We start from the raw sequence: 23142 nt of genomic DNA on the forward strand, positions 1-23142 counted from the left end.
CCTCAAAGAGCATGTTCTGTACACCCAGCTCTTTTTTTTTCTTCAGTTGCTAACTTAGCTTTTTCCATTTCCTAACTACACAACATCACATGTTACTGTTTGTGTTTATATGTCCATTTGTTTGAGGATATTAAGCCTGGTTTCTCTTTTTATCATTAATAAACAGTAATATTGTTACTGGTAGGAGCATACATGGGTTCATGCATATGGTGTAGGAAGAACACTTACAATTCAGTGAATAACTACTACTCAGAACACTTGCTGTCCACTAATTTCAGATCCAAGTGGGTAGATACTAGACGCCTATATTTTAGGCCAGAATAGTTTCAAGAAGTAGTTTCTCAGTGCATGGTCAGGAAACTTGCATGAACAAGGAATAAAAATAAAATAGGTTCTCACTATAATCTAACAGTAGATACTGACCTTGAAGAGAATACAAAGTTTGGCAATATTGCCTTAGCATCTCTCTATAAAACACCAGAAAATTAAGATTAAAAAACATGTTTATAAACTGGGTTAATGAGATTACTAGGTAGGTACAAAGCTTTCTTTGCAGCACAAAGATCCATGTTTAGTATCCAGAAATTTTTAGAAAATTTTGTTGTTCCCTTGGAAGCTCAGTGCTTGAGAAACAGAGACAGGAGTATATCTCAGGCTTACTGGACAGTTAGTTTAGGCTAAATTGGTGAGCCTAGAATAAAGAGAAACCTCCATCTCAAAAAAAAGTAAAATAAAATTTTAAAAAATGAATGATATCTAAACAATGAGATTGTCCTCTGGCCTCCATATATTCATGCACAGTTCTGTGTGCACACCTTTTTACATGCACTCATACAAATCTATACTCACATGCATGCAAAATTTTACATAGACACATGTGCAAACACTCACATACATACATCAATTTATAGCAAGCATTTCAGGATTTTTATACAAAACTTCCTAGTCAAAGCAGGTGTAGTATTAAATGGATACAGTCCAAGGTCTCAAGAGTCTTGATCAGAAGGATTTTGAGTATAGCTTGAGCTACACAGCAAAACCCTGATTCTGAAAAACCAACAAGTAAAAACAATAGCTACAAAAATATAATTAACTTTCTATTTTATATTCTGTGACTTCTGTTATTGAGGCTATTACCATTTATAACTCAACATTTTATCTATTAAACAGAGAAGGAACCAAGCCAAAGACAATGTGTTGTTTGCTTCTGACTGAATCTCTTGGGTAGAAGCTATGTGGAGAGAAAAACTAGTGTTTTTTTTTTCATCTACAGTGAGCCCTCAAGACTTGTGGCAGAAGGTTTCTCATTGTATGTCACATCTAATGGAAGTGACATGGTCTTTGGTCAGCTTTCTCACTGCATGCTCATTATAACACCATGGTTGTGAGGTCACTGAGTGAGCTCTGCCCTTTTATCTCTGGAAATGATCAGCAAATTGAATGACTTATTGAGCAATGATGGAGCTGTCCTCAGCATCCAAGTATTCTTTATTAGTGAGATGCTATTCCCTCTAAGGTGGCAAGAATGACATGATTCTGGCTGTTGAGTGGCAGTGAGCTGACATGGAGGCCAGATGAAACAAAATAAGGCCAAGCAGGAGCAGCTACTGTACTGAGTGAAGAAAACAGGACTCCTTCTCTCTGACCTTTGTCTATGTTTGCTTCTAATTTTTTTAACTTTAAAATTTCTTGGGTTTGTGTGTGTGTGTGTGTATGTGTGTGTGTGTGATTCATGTGCAACAGTATGTGAAGGCATGCATACATATTCTCACATGCACTAGCCAGAGGGTGACATTAGGTGTCCTGGCTGTCAATATCTATGTTATCTTTGAGAAAGTATGTCTGTAGCTACTCCAGAAATCCTTTTGTCTCCTTTCTCCTCTGTGTTTATGACCCTAGATTTAAAGAAGGTATCTTAAGCTTTTACATGGGTGCTTTATGTTCAAAAATAGGTCCTCATGCTTGTGTAGATTACATTTACCCCAAGCCATGTACATAGCTCCATGTTTTGACATTTCTAATGTATAAATGAAGATTTATAAATGTATATATCTAATGTACAAAGTGGATATTTTTGTAGCACGCTGATAACTTGTGTGTGTGTGGTCATTACACTGTTCTTCCCTGTACTTCTTTGCAAAGTTGAAACTCCATAAATCTGTAGTGAGTGGCTGATCCTGTATGTAACATTTCTAAGCTGAGTCTGGTATAAAATAAAAATAATATGATAGGCATTTTACAAAGCAGTGAGGTGGATTTCACAAGGTGACCATTGCATCAATGGTAATGTAATCCCTAGCTTTACATCTTCAGCTCCATGAAGAAATAGAATTATTCCCCATTGTTCTCTGCTAATTTGAGACCGGCTTCTTCTTCCTTGTATTGTGGTGCCTTGCAGCCTGAACTTCTGCAGAAACATCTTGTGAATTTTATTTTATTTTTGAGACAGGGTCACATGTAGCCTCAGGCTGCCCTCAAACTTGCTATGTATCTAAAAATGGTGTTAAATCTCTAATCCTCTGCCTCTATTTCCCAGTGCTAATATTACAGATAATTAGCATAATGCTAGTTTAAGCAGTTCTGGGAATGGAAGCCATGGCTGTGCAATGCAAAACAGGTACTCTTCCAATTGAGCCACATTTCTATCCCTCCCTGTATAATATTGAAATGAACATGTAAATGAACATTATAGTTACATATAAGGATTCCTTGTTACCATGATTTTGCACTAACTTACAAGAAAGGAGTATATCATTTTTATTATTCACCTTGATGTCTGATTTGTGAATTATGAGATGTGAAAATATAAAGTCCTCAATTAGCTATAAAGGAGTAAATCTTAAGTTATAATGTGCTTAAAAGTATTCCTCATCATGCTCACTCTTCATTTTTAATTTTTACGTTTTATTTTAAGAAATAAGATCTGTTTTCTAGTGTTGAAACTCTTAGGATCAAGCAATTTCCTGCCTCAGCCTCCTAAGTCACTGGAACTACCAGTGTATCCAGTCAGACCTCTTTTGTAAAGATTTCTGCTTGCATGTAGGAAGATGAACATGTGTGTGTAGGTGTGTAAATGTGAAAGTGTGAGAATGTGTGAAGGTCAGAGGTCAAACAAGTGTTTTCTAATTAGGAGCTGTCTATGTACTATTGCAAGGCGGGGTCTCTGACTAGGATTTGGAGAGCATCATTTGGCTGGGCTGCCTGTCATAGAGTCCCAGGGATCTTCCTTCATCTGCCTCGTCACACAGGGATTACAACCATGCATCAAACCTGGATTTTTGGCCTCACTTTTTTAAAGGAGCCAGAGTTGTTCTTCCTGTACTCTTCATCCTCTTCTCAGTGGCTCTGCTTATGTTTCTGACATTGAGCAGGCATACTTGCCAAATATCTGTGAATCCCTAGCATGCATCAACCTCATAACAAATGAAAACCAATAGATAAAGCAAAGCAAACTGCTTTGGTAACATATGCTATCCATAGTATATGACAAAGCAGCAATGTGAGATAGGGTAGCAGTGATTCAGAACTATGGCTTATGTAACATCTTCAAAAAAAGAAAATCGTTGTTAGAGAAGTAAAGGGCAAGGGCCTGCTTCTTTAGACTTATAGAAAAATATTTAAGAAGAGAACAATGAATCAAGGTTCTCGTTTTCAAATGGTTTTCTTAGGAGTCATGTCTGAGCTGATAAGGAGATTTCTTGAGAGAAGATAGACAGCGTTCCTTATGGCTGCTTCTCTGTAAATTAAGGTCCCTGGAAGCACAAAGGTTAAGATGACAAAAGGATGAGAAGACAGATAGGTATAGCATCTGGCAACAGCTGGGATTTACCGTGAATAGGGTATTCTGGTACAAGATATTTAGCACCTGAGACAGAAAAGCAACAATCTGCCATCTGCCACCATTTGTCACTATTATTTGTGTGTCTGCATATCTATGCATGCTCCTTTGTGTATGGGTACAAATGCATATGTATGTATGTATAGGACAATGCATAAACTCCAGTTTCATTCTTCAAGTTATGTCTACGCTTGTTATTTTATTTTGAATCAGGGTCGCTTGCTATCCTGGAACTCATCAAATAGGTTGGTCACAAAACTTCAGGGATTGACCTATTTGTTGCTAAGTTTACAAACCCAGACATTCTGCTTGCTTGATTATTTGTTCATTTTATGTGAATTCTGGGAATTGTCCTGGAGCCCTTATGCTTGCAAGGTACCATCATTACAAGCAAGGCTTTATTGGCTGCTTTCCCTCCCTTATCCCTGTGATTCTGTAATATTTTTGTTCATTTTAAAATAATTCTTCTCTAACTTATTGAAGAGTAAAATGGAATTGTTTTGTAAATTTTAAATAATTTTTACTTCTTTTTATGTGTATATGTGCATGTGTTTATGTATGTGTGTGTGTGTGGGGGGGTATCTACTTGTCAGTTTGTGTACTATGTATACATGAGTACCCATAAAGGCCAAGAGAGTGTCAGCTGCTCTTGCACCGCATATACGGATCATTGCAAGCTATGCATTGTAACTACTGGGAACCAAACTCAGGGCCTCAGCAGAGCAGCACATGCTCTCAGTAGCTGTGCCTTCCTTCCAGTCCAAACTGAGTCTTTTGTAAGGAACTTTCAGAGCCGTGTTTTTAGTCTGATGTCACATTGGAAACTGCTTTTCCAGGATGGTGTCAAGCTTGGTGGTTGCCAATAAATGTAGTCAGAGGAACACTGTCATTGAAGCCATGTCTAATGACATTCATCCCAGCTCAGTACCAACATTAGGTATATTTACTTTCATGGTACCAATAGGCTAGACTTCATTTAGATATATGGACTACTAAAATGAGATTTTATCCCCTATGTTTTTATATTCATGTTTTTGCCATAACACATGATTAACATTGCTTACTATGTGTTTCATATACTGACTTCCTGCATTGTAGAATGCCAGGATATCTCATTATATGACAGGCATTTTCTACATAAACTCTCTATTTGTATGTAGTAATGGTTGCTACAGACTGCCTTTGATAGCTGGTTTCAAGGGAGATGTTAAAGTATATATAAGGCTTAGGTAGAGTTGAAGCTTGAAGTAGGTACCAACCTGGGTACATTTCAGTTCAACAGGAGTCACCTGACTGGCACGATGCCTTGATCATACACCATGATAAACATCATCAGCACAGGGATCTGATGGTCTTTAGTCCAGGAGCCCATAGCACCTCTGACTCTTTCTTTGTGTTCTGATACTGAAACTTGACATTTACCATGTCTTTAGAGCTCTGTTTGTGGCCTCAAACATCAAAAGCTCTGCTAACTCCAACATAATTTTCTAACAGTCTTTTAACTGACTTTTGTGGTTCTCATTAGTTTTAACACCATTTTTCTTTGCTTTGTTGACACAAGGCCAAGTCAATTTCTCAAAAATCTAGTGCACTAGGGGATTAAGACTCTTAATTAAATAAATGGCTGCTAAATAAAATGCTTTACAAGCATTTACTGAGTTCCCATAATTAATTTGATATTCTTTATGTCTACAGGCAGTGTGTATAGATCTGTATTGTATTGCAATCATGTGGTAAATAATCCATCACACAGGATACCACAGGAAAGAAGAGACACAGAATTGAAACATTTTTAATTATTTCTTTTATTTTTTGAGATTGTCATTTATCTTGTCACTTTTCTCCCTCCAAACCATCCCATGTACCTTCTTTGCTCTTTTTCAAATCTTTGTCCTCTTTTGAAATTAGTTACTGTTACACATATTCATATATATATATATACATATATATATATGCACACACATATATATGTATATATACATATATATGTATATATACATACACACATATATACATATATATATGTATATATATAGAGAGAGCAACATAAGCATAATAATAGACATGCTAAGAAGAATTAAAACTTTTTTTGGCTTTTAAAATATGTGCTGAGAAGCAAAAGATATAGTATGCTGTGTAAAAACGTTTACCATGTTAACAAGAGCCAATTAATTTTAATTCCCAGGACCTATAAAACAAAGAGTCAGGTATGGTAGTATTTGCACTTGTAATCTCAGTGATTGGGAAGTAGATCCAGGTGTGTCTCTAGGACTCACAGGCAAGCAGTCTAGCCAAGTTGATAAGCTTCAGGGTTAGTCTCAAAAACCAAGGTGCACACGCTTCCAAGATTGTTAGAGGGTTAAGATGCTTGCCCACAAGTCTTACAACCTGGGTTCAATCCTCAGTACCCATGAGATGGAAGGAGAGAACCAACCCAATCGAGTTTTCTCTGACTTCATGTGTAGTTCATGGCATATGCACATCAAATTTAAAAGTACAGGTAGACAGTAAGGAGAATGATGGAGGAAACACCTGATGTTAGCCACTAGCCTCTATATGCACACATGGATGTATACACATAAACACATACAGGGGCACACACATGCACACATGTTCTGAGTTTCATATTTGTTTCCATAGTTTTGAAGTAGAAATATAAATGGCAAAGCACCAAGGCTATAACTCTGACCTTGGTACATGAAAAGGTGAGGTCTAAATAAAACTATTTTGCCATCTGAATACTATCATTATCTTTAATGAGAGAGAACATCACAAGGATATTTCAAATTATATGTTAGGCAATAAATTATCTGCCAAAAATTGTACTCAGACTATTTCACTCAGATATGAAAACATGGATCTGTCTGCTCTGCATGGTCACAATACAAATCTGCTCTGGGTAAAAATTTATCCTGAAGAGCCTTGATGTGTCTGCATTGTCCTTTTTGCTGAGGAGTGCATCTCTTTGCATGAACTCCTGATAGTAACCATTCATCAGCAACACAGAGTTTACTGGTTGGTGTTTCTAATAGAGACAAATATTGCTATATTCAAAGCATCTTTGTGTGATAAAAATGAAATCACCTTTTTGCTTGAAGGCTATTCCATTGTCTCCTTTCTTAAGAATTATCAGAGTAGAGCTGGCCTAGCCATAGAACTGAGCTTCAAGAAGGCAGGTTTTAATGTATTCTAGAAAGATAAAAGGAGAAGTTGGTTCTTTATTTAAGCAACACTCTCATTTCTAGAATCTATACACCCTAGAGCAATTTCTGTGATTTGTCCCAAAGTTTTCTAGGCCCATAGGAATTTTTGTTTTCTGACTAAAAATGCTTCCTCTTTCTTCTCTTCTGCCTTTCTCTCTTTTTTTTCTTTTCTTTTCTTTCTTTCTCTCTTTCTTTTTTTTTGAGACAGGGTTTCTCTGTGTAGCTCTGGCTGTCCTGGAACTCACTCTATAGACCATGGTTGCCTCGAAATTAGAAATCCACCTGCCTCTGCCTCCCAAGTGCTGGGATTAAAGGCGTGTGCCACTACTGCCTGACTCTTTTGCCTTTCTCTATTGGATACTGGCCAAAACTTAAAAATGTTCTCCCTGATACCCAACTTTCTCTTTCTTTCTCTGAAGTCATCCCCACCATGTGACCACCTGCCACCATGTGACTAACATCCATCTCTGCTTACCTGAAACAGAATGGGTCCCCCTCCCTTTATCTTATCCACTCTGCTTTTCTGAGCAGCTACTGAAATTTTCAGCCTTGCCTGCCTTGGGGATTTCCACTTAAACTCTTATAAAATTCTCCTCAAATTTCCAAATGAGTCTATTCTTAAATTATTCTATTAAGGAGGCTAAAAACTCCATAAAGGAATCTTGATTTTCCTAGTATCTTCTGGTGACCACAAAGAGATTCTTTCAAACTTTCATTAATATTGTATGTGTGCCTATTCATGGGTATGCTTGGATGACCCATCACATGTGCATATGGATGGATATAAATTTTTGATACCTTATGTTGCCACTCTTCATTTTCTTTTTGAGGTAGGGTCTCTCACTGAGCCTGGAGCTCTCCAATTCAGCTGAGCTTGTGGGCATGTGCAGCTCTGTATATGGGTTCTAGCAATAAGGCTCAGGTCCTTAGGTGTGTATGGAAAGCAATCTACTTACAATCATCTCCCATGCTCTCCCAATAATTGCCTTTCTTTTGACTTTCTTTAAGGCAGGCCTTTTCTTCACAGCAAGATGTGCTGTGATTCTATGTATCACTTCCTGCCTCTGTGTTCCCTATATAATGTTTAAATTATAATATTAATATTTTGTGATATTAGTGTTTGTTTCCCATTTTATCACTAACTTCTATTTTCTTCTTTTGTATTCATTCATTTTATTATAAGTGTGTTTAGCCATTTCACTTTACTATGTATGAATTTGAATCATCTTTGCTTCTTCAAGTTTATAAAAAAAATCATGAGTCTTCTTTTCCTCCATAACATTCATGCATTCCACTTTTTAATATCCAAGTCTATGACTCATTTGCAATTTGATCTTGGTGCTGACTGCATGACTGTATGAGTGTTACCTTCTTCTTCATGGCTTCCTAATCATCAAAGCAACACTAAATAAGGGCTCAGAAAAAGAGCAATACCCAGCTGTACCTCATGGTTGTCCAGTTCAAAAGGACTCTTTTGAAACAGGAATTCTGTGAAACATCCCAGTAAAAGGACATTTATTCCTTCTGTGTCCTTAGTATGTCTTACAGGCAACTGAGTCCCAAGTCCAAGTGACTGATGTTGCCCAACTACAATGTTATGTTCCACCCAGGCCAGATGTTCTATTCTCCTGTTTTGTTTTTGTTTGTTTGTTTTGTTTTGTTTTTCCTTTTGGAAATAAGTCTGTACTATGTAGCACTGGCTGGTGTAGAGTTCTCCATGTAGAAGAGAGTGGCCTCAAACTTACAGAGATCTTTTGTTTTCTACCAAAGAGCTTCTACTACTACACTAAATCTTCGTCTGAAGAGCAGCTGGTGTCTCTGGCATCTGTCAAAAAAAAAAAAAAAAAAAGAGGCTACCAAGCAGCACCAAGGCACCTTCAGCTTTTAGCCAAGAAAGAAAATGGCTCTACTTTGGGGGGGTTATTTTTACACTACACTTCTTAGTTAATTTTTACTTCCTGTCAGAAAATCAAACAAAATCTAATAACTGTGATACTGTGCCCTATGCTCTGTCCTGTTCTCACAAGACACTATAAGAGCATTTTTGTGCACTCCCAGTCTCATGGCACATATCCTTTGAGACAGACTAAATTAAACTCCTGCAGAAAAAGTGATGCTGGAGTTGTTAGGCATGTTTGACCTATTTTGCCACAACTCAATTAAAGATTCAACAATTTAAACACATAATGGCCAAAAAAGAATTAAACATGCAAGGAAACAAATCCCCAAACAAATACAACAATGAAAAAATAAACAAAAGAATAAGATGGTAAAACAAAACAAAAAAATCAAGCTCAGGAAGTAAAAGAAAGAACATGTTGAAGGCTTTAGAGTGCATAGATGAAAGAGAGAGACAAAGTAGTAGATCTGCAGTGCTGAATCCTTATACAGAGATAGTGAAATCTGGAGCTGGAGAGATGGTTCAATAGATAAAAGGGTTTTTGTAATGAAGGCCTGACTTCCCATGCCAAGGATCCACACAAAAGCCATAAAGTGCAGCTACACTTTACTGTAACATGCCAGCTAGCCTATGGCATGTGCAGTAGTAAAACTACAAGGAACCCTGAATAAAACAAGGAGGACAATGATAAGAGACACCGGAGGTTGTCCACTCACCTCCATGTGCATACCTGGGCATATTGTGCTGGCTAGATTTTGTCAACTTGATACAACCTAGAGTCATCTCAGAGGTTAAAACCTCAATTGATAAAATGCTTCTGTAAGACTGATATATATGCAAGCCCATAGTGCTATTTCTTGAGTAATTATTGGAGTGGGCAGCCAATTGTAGTTTGTGTTATCTAATGGCAGGTGGGTGTTATTGAATGGCATAATAAACTTTTCAGAATAAGCCACAAGGAGGGAACTAGTAAGCCGTACCCCTTCATAGCCTCTGCATCAGTTCCTGACTCTAGGTTCCTGCCTTGAGATCCTGCCCTCACTTCCCTGGAGAGTAGACTACAACAAGTTCAAGATGAAATAAACCTTTTCTATCCAAATTTGCTTATGTTGAGGTGTTTTAGAAGAGGAATAAAAACTCTAAGACATGGTGCACACCTCTGTGAAAAATGCAAACACATACATCACACACACACACACAACACACACACAGTGCAATCTATAAAACAACAAATATATGTCACAAAATTATCGCAAAACTGTAGCTGTCATCTAGTTCTGCCAGTGGAGTTGAAGATGTAAGTTTTATGAAAAACATACCTGTGTCAGAAAACACAGTAGTTCCTCTTCACTGTGAAGCTATGCTCACCCTTGTAGCATGCAGTAGAGGCTCCCAAGTTCTTCCAGACTTTTCCATTAGGATCTCACCTGAGGAGGCCAGGGGCTTCTACCTCAGGGAATAATCCAGGAGCTGCAAAGATAGTGGCCACTGCCTTTTAGTAATCTAATCATAGCATCTATGCCTGTAGCCTAGCCTTCTTCTCCATTGTGGTCTGTATCCATTTGAACTATTAGCCAGACACAGTCCTTCCTCGTTTAAGTTGTTTGATTCAGTATGTTGTCACAGCAATGAGAAAATTAACAAAGACAAACTTGAATACTTGAATACCAGCAAGTGTCCATTATGGAAATTACCTTAGTGGTGGCCAGCAAGAGTAAAGTCATTTTTCCCGAGGTACCACAGGTATTAAGTTGAAGCAAGACTGCAAAAATTCACCCAGTTCATTTTTAGGCTTCATGTTCCTTGTGCAATATTTACAAGTTATATGTAGTGTGTTTGTGTTTGTGTGTGTGTGTGTGTGTGTGTGTGTGTTTGCATTGACTACATTTATATGATTATGTGTTCGCTACATAATTAATGTGTGTATCAGAGGAAAACATGCAATAGTTTGTTCTCTTTTTCTACCACATAGGCCCCATGGACAGAACCCATATCATCACACTTGGCAGCAAATGCCATCACTCATTGAGCTATCACACTGATCCAGTAGTAGTAAAAATATATGAAGCTGGTTGTGTGTGTAGGGTGCATGTCATGACCCTCTTATATACTTCTGCTTCAAAAAGTGTGTCTGAATATCATGGAGAGTTTCATAAATATAAGTATATACCTTGAATTTACTCCAAAATATCAAAAGCTCCACATCTCTCCCTCATTAGAACCTGAGTGTTAGTGAATTCTTTGAAGATCTCCTTTCACTTGATCTTGATGAGTGGTAGCTTCATAATCTTAGAATGGGGCATTAGTCATAGGTGTGGAAGTCACCTAAGGTGACAAGCTTGTATTCTATCTTAAAACAATGGTGGCAGCCACTAAAGTGTTTAAAGCATGGCCAGATGGGATAATTCAATGTACACATGCTACTCAGAACTATAGAATTTTGTGTGATGTATCAGATACTAATTTTTGACTAAGTTGGCTAATGTGTTTTTTAAAAAGCTTTTATTGTCTCTTTGTGAATTTCACATCATGCACCTCAGTCTCACTCATCTCCCCCTCCCCTTATGCCAACCCTCTACTCTTATAACCTCCCTTCAAACAGGGAGAAAAATCTCATTGTGGAAACTGTAGTGTGTCATAGTGTGTCCCACAGTATACCCCTTTCTCCCACAATTCTTGGCTTGTGAATGTTCATTGCAATGACTCCTTGGTTAAAGACAAGACCTCTGCTTCTGCTGTATTGTCAATACTGGATCCTCACTGGTACTTCTCTCAGATATTTTATTATTGCCCTGTATCATGGAAATCTTGTAGATTTGGATCTGTAAGATCAACACTTCATGTACTTCAGCAGTTCATCAATTGGCTAGATGTTGTGGTGGACCAACTCAAAGCTATAGATCTAGGTCTAAGGCTATCACAGCTGGTCAGCCTACCAGCTTGCCACCACCCAGATCACTGGGCAAGCTCTCCTGCCCTGCCCCAGTTGGCCCATTCAGTACCACAGCAGCAAGGGATAGAGCTAGCTCTTCCACTCCAATACTCTCTTATCTTTGCCTCCTGCCAATGCATGTGTGGCACAACAGCCACACCTACAATACCTTTAGAGACATAATCATCATCGATACATCTCTTAAGCCATCTCCTTTACATTCTTCCAAATCTGTTAGTGCTGGTTTAATGAGATTAATTATTATCAAGTCTACAACTCTGCTAAAACTCCAAACTTTGAACTGTGACACCTATGACCTGTTTCTGCTCATATAGGACACACAAAGACCTTTGTGCGTGATATGATCTACAATCATTGGGACACAGTTTGACGGTAAAAAAACTGTGTTGGCATACACTTGTAAATTAGTAAGCAATTGTTAGGTGAAGATGGATTGAACCTAGATCTAATATTATATCAGTTACTTTCCTAAGCTTGAGATATATAAATATAAGAGAGTGCATCTTAGTCCTGGAGGATGTCTCAGTTGGTTAACTGCTTGCTTTGAAAGAATGAGAACCTGAATATGAGTCCTAAAACATATGAAAACCAGGTAGATTATGCATACTTGTAATCCTCATGCCAAAGAGGTAGAGACAGAGAAATCTTTAAAGCTCATTGGCCAACAAACCTATTCAAATAGGCAAGAAGAAAACAAGGCTGTGATTAGTAATATTAACAACCTTTGACATTAACTATTGGCTTCTTCATACACAAGCACACAAATACATGGACACATGCATCCCTCAAGATGGTATTTTCATATTTTATTGCTAAAAAGTTATAACATCATATGTACATTTTAACCTCACTAGCCAAAAATTTAGTCCTGGTATCATTTGGTAGATGCCATGACTCAGTGTCACATGACACACATCTGTGGTTCTTATAGGTTCAGCACAGAGAAGATTCACCAGTGTATTGGTGATTCTTAGTGTACTATGCGGATATATGGGGACAGACATGCATAATGAAAATCTTTTTAAAAAGGTTTAGAACTTCTGAAATGGGCTAAGAAGTATAAAAGAATTATAATTAAGTAAGGGCATGTGATGGTTAGCTTTAACTGTCAATTTGACACAACCTTGAATTACCTGAGATGAGAGACTCACTGATGGGGTTTTTAATATATAGTTGGCCTGGGGACATGTTTGTAGGGAATTGTCTTAAGTTATTTAATGTGAGAAGACCAAGCCCACTATAGGTGGCACCATTGTCTAAACTGACATTCCTTGTTTTATTCAGGTTTCCATTGTTGTAATAAATATACTGAGGAAAGAATTTATTTCCATTGACCATTGTAGTTCATCAAGAAGGTTAATCAGAGCAGGAAACCCAAGGCATGGACCTGGAGGCAGAAACCGAAGGGAGACAATGAAAGAGTACTGCTTACTGTCTTACTCTCATGGCTTGACACTCCTGCTTTCTAATGCTACATAGGTCAATTTTCTCAGGAGTGACATTGTTTCCAGTGAGCTGGAACCTGTCATATCGATCAGTAAATAAAATATCCTATATGGTTCTTTACACTCCAGTCAGTTGGGGGCATTGAGGTCCCCTTTTCATAAACAACACTATCTTGATCCAGTTGGGAAAAACTCAGCCAGACTAGTTTCTGAACTACTTGATTGGATAAATCAAGAAAAGTATAGGCAATACAGGAGGCAAATGTGCCTTTGTTTTTAGTGGCCAGGGATGTGATGTGATTAGCTATTTCACGTTTCTACAACTGTTATTTATCTACAGTGATGAACTATAACCTAAAACTGTGAGTTAAAATAAGCCTTTCTTCTTTGTGTTGCTTTTTCTGTCAGGGTATGTTTTTCACAGAAACAAAAATGAAATTCAAATAGCATAAAAATCTGCCAAATATTACAACACTGAACTATAAAGTCTCTTGTAGCTCTACGGAAAGGAAAGGAAGAAATATGAGACCTACTAATTCTTGTGGAAGAATATTAAGAATCAAGAAGAGTTTGTTTTTTCTCATTTCAGCCATCTATGAGCAATCCTGTGAGGTGTATAGACACAGAGGGCACACAGCTGGGTTCTTCTATATTGACTCTGATGGCAGCGGGCCACTGGGACCCCTTCAGGTGTACTGCAATATTACTGGTAAGAGCCATGTTTTCTAAGCATGCTTAACCTGGGTGGTATCAGATGAAAGGGAAGTTTTCGAAAGGCATACTGAGTGATCAAAAACTCACAAGACTAGGTTCATAGGAGAGAGAATGCTATCTTGAAAAATAATAGAAATTAGCTTAATTATTGTCAAGACAAAGAGTAGAGAGATCTTTGTGGTCATGACACTTTTCCACGAAGAAGGAATGAATTACCAAGTATTCTCTGTAAGATTTGCAAAGTACAGCTTCATTAGTAAAACCTAGCAACATAAAGAAAGGGAGATGGGAAAAACAAATAAACACAAAAAAACAAGTCATGAAATCCAGTGGGAAGTCCTGATTTACAAAGGGGAACTCCAGTGTGGTACTCTGGATGATTCTAGGGACTGAGCATCTCTCTTAGTCCTACTGTCTTGTGTGTCAGTGGTTCATCAGGGAAGAAGATGACTACACTCCAAGGAGCTGTGAGGATCACAGATAATCAGGACCAGCTAGCGAGGACCTACGAAACAGCTTTCACCTCAAAAGCACTAAGAGATTGTTTATTCTAGAGGGTGACCGTGGCCTGAGAACATAGATTTAGGTTACTACAATTTTCATGTTCCATCATGCTACTGGTTTCAGAAAGATTTTATGGTTGTAGTTGTATTTCAACACACATTTCTATATATCAATCAAATACCAGGAGAGAAAATTTCTATAAAGCAGGAATATCTCTGCCCTGAGCTTCACGCTTCACATGCTATTTGATGACTTTCTTTATTATTATTATTATTATTATTATTATTATTATTATTATTATTATTATTGTATTGGATATTTTATTTACACTTCAGATGCCATCCCCTTTCCCCATTCCCCCACCCTTAGAAAACCCCTATCCCATGCCCCCTTTTCCTTTTTCACTTATACATTTTTTTAAAAAATGTTAATCAAAGGCTTTATAAGTTTGGTAATGCTCAATCAGAGATGTAACCCACTACCCAAACTAGATATATCAACTATCTTTGACTGGTGGAGATACGTGAACATCTGCCTCCCTGTCTGCCCCCTCTTTCTCTCTCTCATCACCTAGCTTCTCTTCTCCTTCTTCTCCTCCTCTCCTTACTCCTTCTCTTCCTCTCAGTACTCCTCCCACCTTAGCTCCTCCTACATATCACCCTTCCTGTTAAAATAAAACTTTTCTCTCAAAATACAATTAGAGCATAATTATGCCAATTTGTACCAGTGAGGTACAAGATAGTCCTAATACCCAGTCCATTTTGTTGACTAACCAGAACCTCTGTCATCTATCCTAACTAAAACATTTAGTTCTGAGCCTGGCTTTTTCCTTGGCTTTAGAATGAATGTCAGCTGAAAACCATCCACTCAAATCTTTTCTCTCAAGGTAAATAGCCAGGATTGGCTATGAGGCTATAAGTTTTCAACCCCATCAGAAATCCAGAATGACTGAGTTAACTAAAATTGTGGAAAGCACAAAGCATAGCTTCTAAAACTTAGCCAATCTATAGAGACCTCTGAACACCTGGACACTCCCTCTACTACAAAACATTGGAGCCTCTGTTCTTCTGCTTTCTGGCCCAGGATCATCTGACAGACCTTAGTGCTGCAGAATTATTAAGGGCTGATTACTCTGTCTAGGCAGATATAATTAGTCGAGTGTGTCCTGTTCTGGACAGTAATTTGTCTGTAGATGGAAAGAGGCAATTCTTGTCTAGTGGCTGTCTCACCACAACTGGAGTAACTCCAAAGATGCTCAATTTCTTCTTAGAATTCAATACAGGAAGCTGTCATGAGCAGACATTTCTCTAATCAAAATGAACATTAATACAGAAATGTTTGTCATGTCAATTCTGTGGACTTTTGACATTTTGAAAACCAACTATCCATGTAAGGTAATCTGGACTGTTGTCTGTTAACTCCACTCAGCTATTTCTAAATAAAACATAGAAAACACCCTAACAATAAACTCCAAGCCATGAATTTGCTATCATCCCTTAACTCACAGGCTAACCATCTCAAATCTGTTAAAAAAGTTAAAGGACTGGGTCTGGGTTGGTGGCCCCATGAGGAGAGCAACAATACCAACCAGCCAGAGCTCAGCAGGATCTAAACCACCAGCCTAGGAGCACATATGGAGGGACACATGACTCCAGCTCTATATGTAGGGGAGGATGGTCTTGTTGGGCATAGGTGGGAGAGGAGATCTTTGGTTCCATGAAGGCTGAACACTGAGTGGAGGGGGGGGGAATGTGAGAGTGGGGAGGGAGAGTGGGGGGTAGGTGGGTGCACACCCTCATAGAAGCAGGAGGATGGGGGATGGGATAAGGGGTTCCTGGGTGGTGGGAGGAATGCGATAAGGGGATAAAATTTGAAACTTGATGACTTTCTTAGCTTTTGGATTCATGAAACATAGGGGTGACTTCATGTATTTAAATATATCTTGTCAGCATGTCACAGGAATGTTAGATTATGCACAGAAATTTGCAATAATCTATGGTTCAATATGCCAAGATTGCCCAAAAGAATCACAAATTTTTTAATCAGCCAATCAGCATTGTGTAATGTTCAATGTATATGTAGCTTCATTTTCTGAAAATTATACTTTCTTTATAAATCACCACTACCATCACCACCACCACCATCATCATCATCACCATCAAAATCACTATCACCATTATCTAGTGTTTTTCCCTATAGCATATTCTCAGAGCATATAACTTTCTTATAAATCAATTACAAAGGCTTAAAAATGGTATCTGAGGAACCCACAGGTTGAGTAGGTAATGGCACTTAATGCCAAACCTGGTGGTCTGAGATTAATTCCTGGACCCCACATCATAGAAGTATAAAACTGACTCCAAAAAGATTGCACATCTTCTACTCTGACTTCTAAGACTCACAGCAGTGCTCAAGTGCTCTCCCCACCAGTAAAATAAATGGTTAAAATGTTATTTGATGGATAATTTATTCTATAATAATATTCCACAGTGCCAAACCCTGGTGATTTTAAATGTTTAGCTTTGCAAGCACTCCAAATATGATTGAGTATCATTAATTGGCATATATCTATATACCTCTTTCTCTTTCTGTCTCACACACACACACACACGGAGAGGGAGGGAGAGAGAGAGAGAGAGAGAGAGAGAGAGAGAGAGAGAGAGAGAGAGAGAGAGAGAGAGACATGCAGTTAATTTCAAGCCTGATCTTCAAAGATGCAAGATGTCCTGTGTAATGAGCAGGAAAGTCAGGCCTCTCATATGTCATTATGCATTTGTACCCTGGGCTCCCATTGTTAGGCAGCATGCCTATAGAGCTCTTTCTAGCCAGATAATGTTCAAGGCACAGAAACTGTACCATGGATGTTTATGTGGCAGTGAATTCAGGAACAGGAACATGAGATGCTGTAGATAGGATGCATTGAAGCTACTGCAAGAAGTGATGACAAGGCACGTTCCTCATTTTTCCAACTAAATGCAAAGATCCAGACACTGGCTGCAGAAAGTGCTAGTTATTTTAGTTTCTGTATTACTTCATATAGTAAAGACTGGCTATGTGTTAGTTACTAAAGTTGCCTTTGAGCAGGAATAGAAACTGGGCTGCTTGTTGTTCTTAGTTGTTACATATTCCTGTTTGACAACCCAGTTTAGGACTGGGCTTCTCAATGTCTTTTGAATCTTTTAAAAATATAACTCTCACCCATGTTCTTAATAAAAAAAAATAAAGAATTCTAGGCAGGCCTGGGGAATTCTAATTCCCCAAATGTACTTTTCTTAATTTTTATAAAATATTTAGATGTAAATTGCCTCTGGTCTATGTTTTTCAAAATATAGGTGTTTGGGGCTGAAAGAAAAGGCAAAGGAGATAGACACATTCAGCTGAGTATCAGCTTTGACGTGTATCCAGGAGTTGTGGGATGACCGCCAACTACTGAATTCAGACATTTCAAGGAATTTTAATTGGAACATACACATATTGGTTAATTCTAAGCAAATAACTTTTAAAACTTCTCTCTCTTATATGAAAGAAAGAGAATATGAGAAATCCACAGTTTAAGATGCGTCTGTTTTCTTACAGATGGTCCCTTTGCTATGTGATTGAACCAGATCACTAGATATTATGGTTCACCCAGATCAGAGATTCTATTCTACTGACTGGAAGCTTTTTCATGATGGGTTTTTACTACTATCCTAACACTGAGTTAATGTTTTACATGGTCATAGATAGGAATTTCCACAATGATGGACTAGGATAAGCCCTTATTTTGGAAATCTTAAATCTTTCTAATTGTGGCAATTGAATGACTTGTGATGCTTTAAAATACACAACAAAGCCATTCAGAAAGTGTAACCTAGGAAATGTGACCTACAAGGTTTACATGCTCAGGTGAATGTCCAGGACTTATATCCATCCAGTCTAATTCAATTAGCACATTGTAGAGCAACTTTAATTTTTCCATCAAGGCCATATCTCCTAAACCTATTCAAATACTGCCACAGTATCACCAACTGGAACCAAAGAATTCATTTGCAGAGCCTCTGGTAGACATTCTTATTCAAATCACCACATCACAAAAGTAAGAGTGACTTTAAATTTGGATTCAGAATATATAAGAGCATGGTGGCATACACCTGTAATCCCAGTGCTGAGCAGGGATTACATTGCTGATGCAATGACAGGTCACTGAACATTAAAAGAAAGGGGCTTAGTGAAAAGTCTATAGGTCACATAGGTAGTATACATGAGAGATCTTAAGAGAGTTCTCATGGAATCCTGAGTAATTTTCACAAGATTGTTTTCAAGAATGAGCAAGTGTAACCTCTTAGTCTCCTTAGATCTCTGTATCGGGAGATAATCTTTCCCTTGTACATAAGCTTCCTCTTTTAGCATTCTTCATCTTTGCCAGAGTGTGCTGCTTGATATTCAGCCTCCTGACCTATGGTCTTACATAAAGCTTTTCACAGACAACCCACCCTTGGGCATATTATTTAAATGATAGAGACAGACTAAAAGTGTGACAAATGTTTGCATTTACTTTTATACCTGCATTAATGATTCCAGTGTACTAAACATAGTGAAACCACTGCCAAGTTCAACCATCATTTCACCTTTTCTCTTTTATTCTTCTCTACTTTAGTTGAGGTATCTCAGACTAAAACTCTTCCACTTTAAATCCATAACAGTTTGGAGCTCTGGAAACATCCTTGTTATTCAGTATTAACTGGCTATGGGTCATTCTTAGAATTTGCAACTTCTGCTCTAAGTCCAGGAGTAAAGGATGCTTCTGTTTTCCTCATTTTCTTCCTGCACTTTATCCACTACCTAGCTTTTCCCAAAGCCTTTTCATCTTCAAATATGAAAGAGAAATATCTTTGGGAGTTTCACTGGATTTTAAATTAAATGCATGAGCATTATAGCAATATAAACTTGAACAAGTCATTTAGCCATTCTCCATTTGGTTTTCTTTTTGGAAAGTAAAGGTTATGAAAGTGATTGGCTTTTGAGATTAATGTGAACATATTAGTATATATCCTGGCATAGCTACTTCCCCCACTGCTGTGACAAAATATGTACAAAGTAACTTAAGAAAGTCAGAGTTTATTTTGACTCATTGCTTAAAAATATAGGCCATCATGGTGGGAAGAGCATGACAGTAAGAACAGAAGGCACCTGGTTACTTTGCATTCATAGTCAGGTAGCAGAGAAAGATTGATGCTGATATTCTTCTTGCTTTATCCTTTCTATTAACTGTTGGACCCCAGCCTATATAATAGTGCCATCTACATTTAATGTGTTTCTTCCACCCATGTTAATCTCAACCTAAAAAGTCCTTCAAAGGTATGCAAGTTGTCTTAGGCGATTTCAGTGCCTGGAAAGTTTACAGTTTCTATTAACACTGATACAATTGAAACCCCAAATTCTTGTGAACAAGACAGTCTTGAAACAGTGACCTGAAGTTATGCAGTGATTTAACCTTCACTTACTCTCACAGTTGTTCGCATGATTGAAAGCTATATATCCACTCTGAGTTCGAGGCCAGCCTGGTCTACAGAGTGAGTTCCAGGACAGCCAGGGCTACACAGACAAACCCTGTCTTGAAGAAAAAAAAAAAAAGAGAGAGAGAGAGAGAGAGAGAGAGAGAGAGAGAGAGAGAGAGAGAGAGACCAAAAAAAAAAAAAAAAAAAAAAGAAATCACCTATTCTAAATGGCCATGGTATTTCCAAGGTTCTTGGAATCTGGAGAGAAGCTTTCTGGGAAAATCTTACCATGATGAAGCACAGCTAGAGTAGAATCTCTGACTACATTTTTTGACACTAAACTTGCAGTCACTTTGTGCACTTTTAAAATATTTTTCTTAGAACTCTGTTTGTAGTCAGAATATTTTAATGTTAAGAGACACTGATCTACCTATTAAAATATATTTATCTACCAGCTGTACATTTTTTCCTGTGGTTCAGTAAATTGTATATTTCTGATGTTTGTGTAGAGTCAATTATAAAACACATTCTCTTCCAAATCAATAGAGCCAATGTCACTTTCACATGTGTAGGGCAATAGACAAGAATGACAGAGAATTAACAGAAAAAATATTTAGGTGACTCTCTAAATCTAAACATGTTTTCCATTGTCTAATAGTTCCTAATCCATTTCCAAGATATTTTTATAGTTTCCCAATCTTACATCCTGGGTGCTATGATGCTCCAGTTCTCTCTTCTTGGCAGCAGCTGCTGCTTTCATTAAACCATGTCAAAGCATGCATAATGGAGTAGATAGAGAGTTGTGATTGAGGTCTCTCCAATATTTCTAGCCATAATTGCAGAGCACGATTGGGGCAATAGATTATCATTCCAGATATTGACAGCAAGAAAGTATTGTGTCTACACAGTTGGCCTCTGTTGTTAAACTTGCCTCCTGAGGTTACTGCAATGCCTGTGATTTACTCATAGCCTACACTGCTGTCTGTCAGTATAAGGTGAATGAAAGTCATTGACAGCATAAGAAGAAGACACTCATGGACACTTTTGCCTCACACTTTGAGTATGCTTTCAGTATTTGGGCAAATATATTAAAGAACAAACTTAGTAGAATTTACTTGTTTGTGTCATAGTATTTGTAATGCAATTTTGTTCTGGCATCTTCCAACTGACTTTACCCCCCAAGCAGTCTACTTCCAGCATGCACACAGACAGAGGCTCATGTATATATGCTGTCACTTAAGAATGCACATAACTTTTGTGACAAAGTTATTAGTGAAGTTTTGTAAAGATAAACCCAGTCAGTATTTTATCTTCTGTCCTTGCACCTATAGAAAATCATTAGTTCCCCTTTTAGGACCTTTGGCTAATGGTTTTACAAGCTCTTGGAATATGCTGTAAGTTGCACACACCTGCTTTCTATCTCAGAAGAAATGAACCCATGTCATTTCCAGAAGATGAGAAGAGTTATCATTGCAGTTTTGACATCAGAAAGGACTTAATAGCATTCCTATTATAAATGAGGTTAATAATTACTAATATAATTTTAGGAATTCTTACAGAAATGTCATTAAAAATTAAGAAATCTTCTACTTGACTATATAGTATCATTACAAGACAATACATCTTTGTTGTTCTGCAAAAATCTGCTCAAAAAATGTGGGCTAATACCTTGTGATTGTTATATGTATTTAATAACAGAAAAAACACATTAATAACAGGGATCTATCCTAAAATGAAATTCTCATTGGCCTTGCCTAAAGGAGCAAATCATTGAAAAATTTAAACCATGGTGGAACCATCTAAGGAAGATCACCTGCTAGTTTTTAGCTTCTCCTTGATGGCTCCTGGCACAGACCACAACGTAAGGGCTTCTTTTTTCTTCTCGGGTGATTTTTACTTCTACAATGACTTTCTATCGTGCCTTACTTTCCTCACTACATCTACCCTCCCTGAGAAGAAGAGAGCTGTCTTCATGGGCAGTGGGCTTAGTTCATCCTTGGAGAAGTTTCAAAGCCAGTTCCCTAGTAGAGAATCACTCATGGATCATGTATGTGGCATGGCTCACTTGCAGTTTAATTGTTTGTTTCTTCTTTATATATTACCAATTTGTGTTGTGGCTTACATTTTAGAGGGAAAGTTTGATTTCTGTAATGAATGGTTTGCCAAAGAGTTCAGAAAAAAAATTCACCATTTAGAAGAAGCAGCTTTTTATGCCTTATGCTCTTACCTGCATGAAATGTAAACCACACAGTGCCTCAGAAGGCTGATATCTCAAGCTAAGGCCCATTGTCTGATAAATTAGGCCATTAAACAAAACTACTAAGTCATAAAGCTGTGGCATTACCCTGACATTAAAGCACTGTCATCCTCAAATTGCCAAGAATTTTAACAGCTACTTAGAGAAATTCCTTTCACACATCCACTTAGTATGGCCTGTTAAGTCAAACCACACTCAAATGAGAAGAGGTATTCCATGCTGAGTTCAAGAAATTTTTATGCATTTGACTTGCAGTTCTTTCATGTTTCTCCCCTGTATTAAACCACAAAATTTTCAAATTCTTTATAAATCTCTCATTTATTAATCTATTTGTCTATTTATATGTGCATTATTTATATATGCTTAGTTATATATGCATTATTCAGTTATGTAGACTTTACTTCATGCAAATTACATTCTAATGTTGACTGGTTGGCACCAAAGTTCACACAGTGAATAAATCTATTTTTGTCCTTAAGAAACTTATAAATAAAAATAAATTAAATATTTAAATTAGCTTACCTGTTTATATAAAATTACATTACTTATTTTACTGTTTTTCTGTCTGTTTCTGTGTCTCTGTCTGTGTCTCTGTCTATGTATGTATGTCTGCATGTGGAGGCCAGAGAACATCCTTGAATGTTTTTCCTTTGGTGCCACCTACCTTCATTTTTGAACAAAGAAACCAAGTTTCTCCTTGGCTCTATGTTCACTCATTCAGCTGGACTCACTAGCCACAGGCTCCAGAGGTTGTCTCGTCTTTTTCAACCCAGCACCAGCATGTTTGGCTTTTCTTACTAGTTTCTACTGATAGAACTATGGTTTTGTACTGACTGGGAAAACAGTTTACC

General features: G+C 37.6%; 1 protein-coding gene and 1 pseudogene across 1 annotated transcript in view; one reads left to right on the forward strand and one right to left on the reverse strand.

Moving 5' to 3' along the window:
* Nucleotides 1-23142, forward strand: part of LOC117716146 (contactin-associated protein like 5-1) — an 838779-nt gene that overhangs the window by 547803 nt on the left and 267834 nt on the right. Inside the window, exon 12 of the mRNA XM_034513074.2 lies at nucleotides 13929-14048. Within this exon, the coding sequence (XP_034368965.1) occupies nucleotides 13929-14048 (120 nt within the window). The remainder of the gene's footprint in view (nucleotides 1-13928; nucleotides 14049-23142) is intronic.
* Nucleotides 11960-12055, reverse strand: LOC117716669 (small nucleolar RNA SNORA17; annotated as a pseudogene).

The sequence above is a fragment of the Arvicanthis niloticus genome, chromosome 10 (genome assembly GCF_011762505.2).
Source record: "Arvicanthis niloticus isolate mArvNil1 chromosome 10, mArvNil1.pat.X, whole genome shotgun sequence".
Classification (NCBI taxonomy): Eukaryota; Metazoa; Chordata; class Mammalia; order Rodentia; family Muridae; genus Arvicanthis; species Arvicanthis niloticus.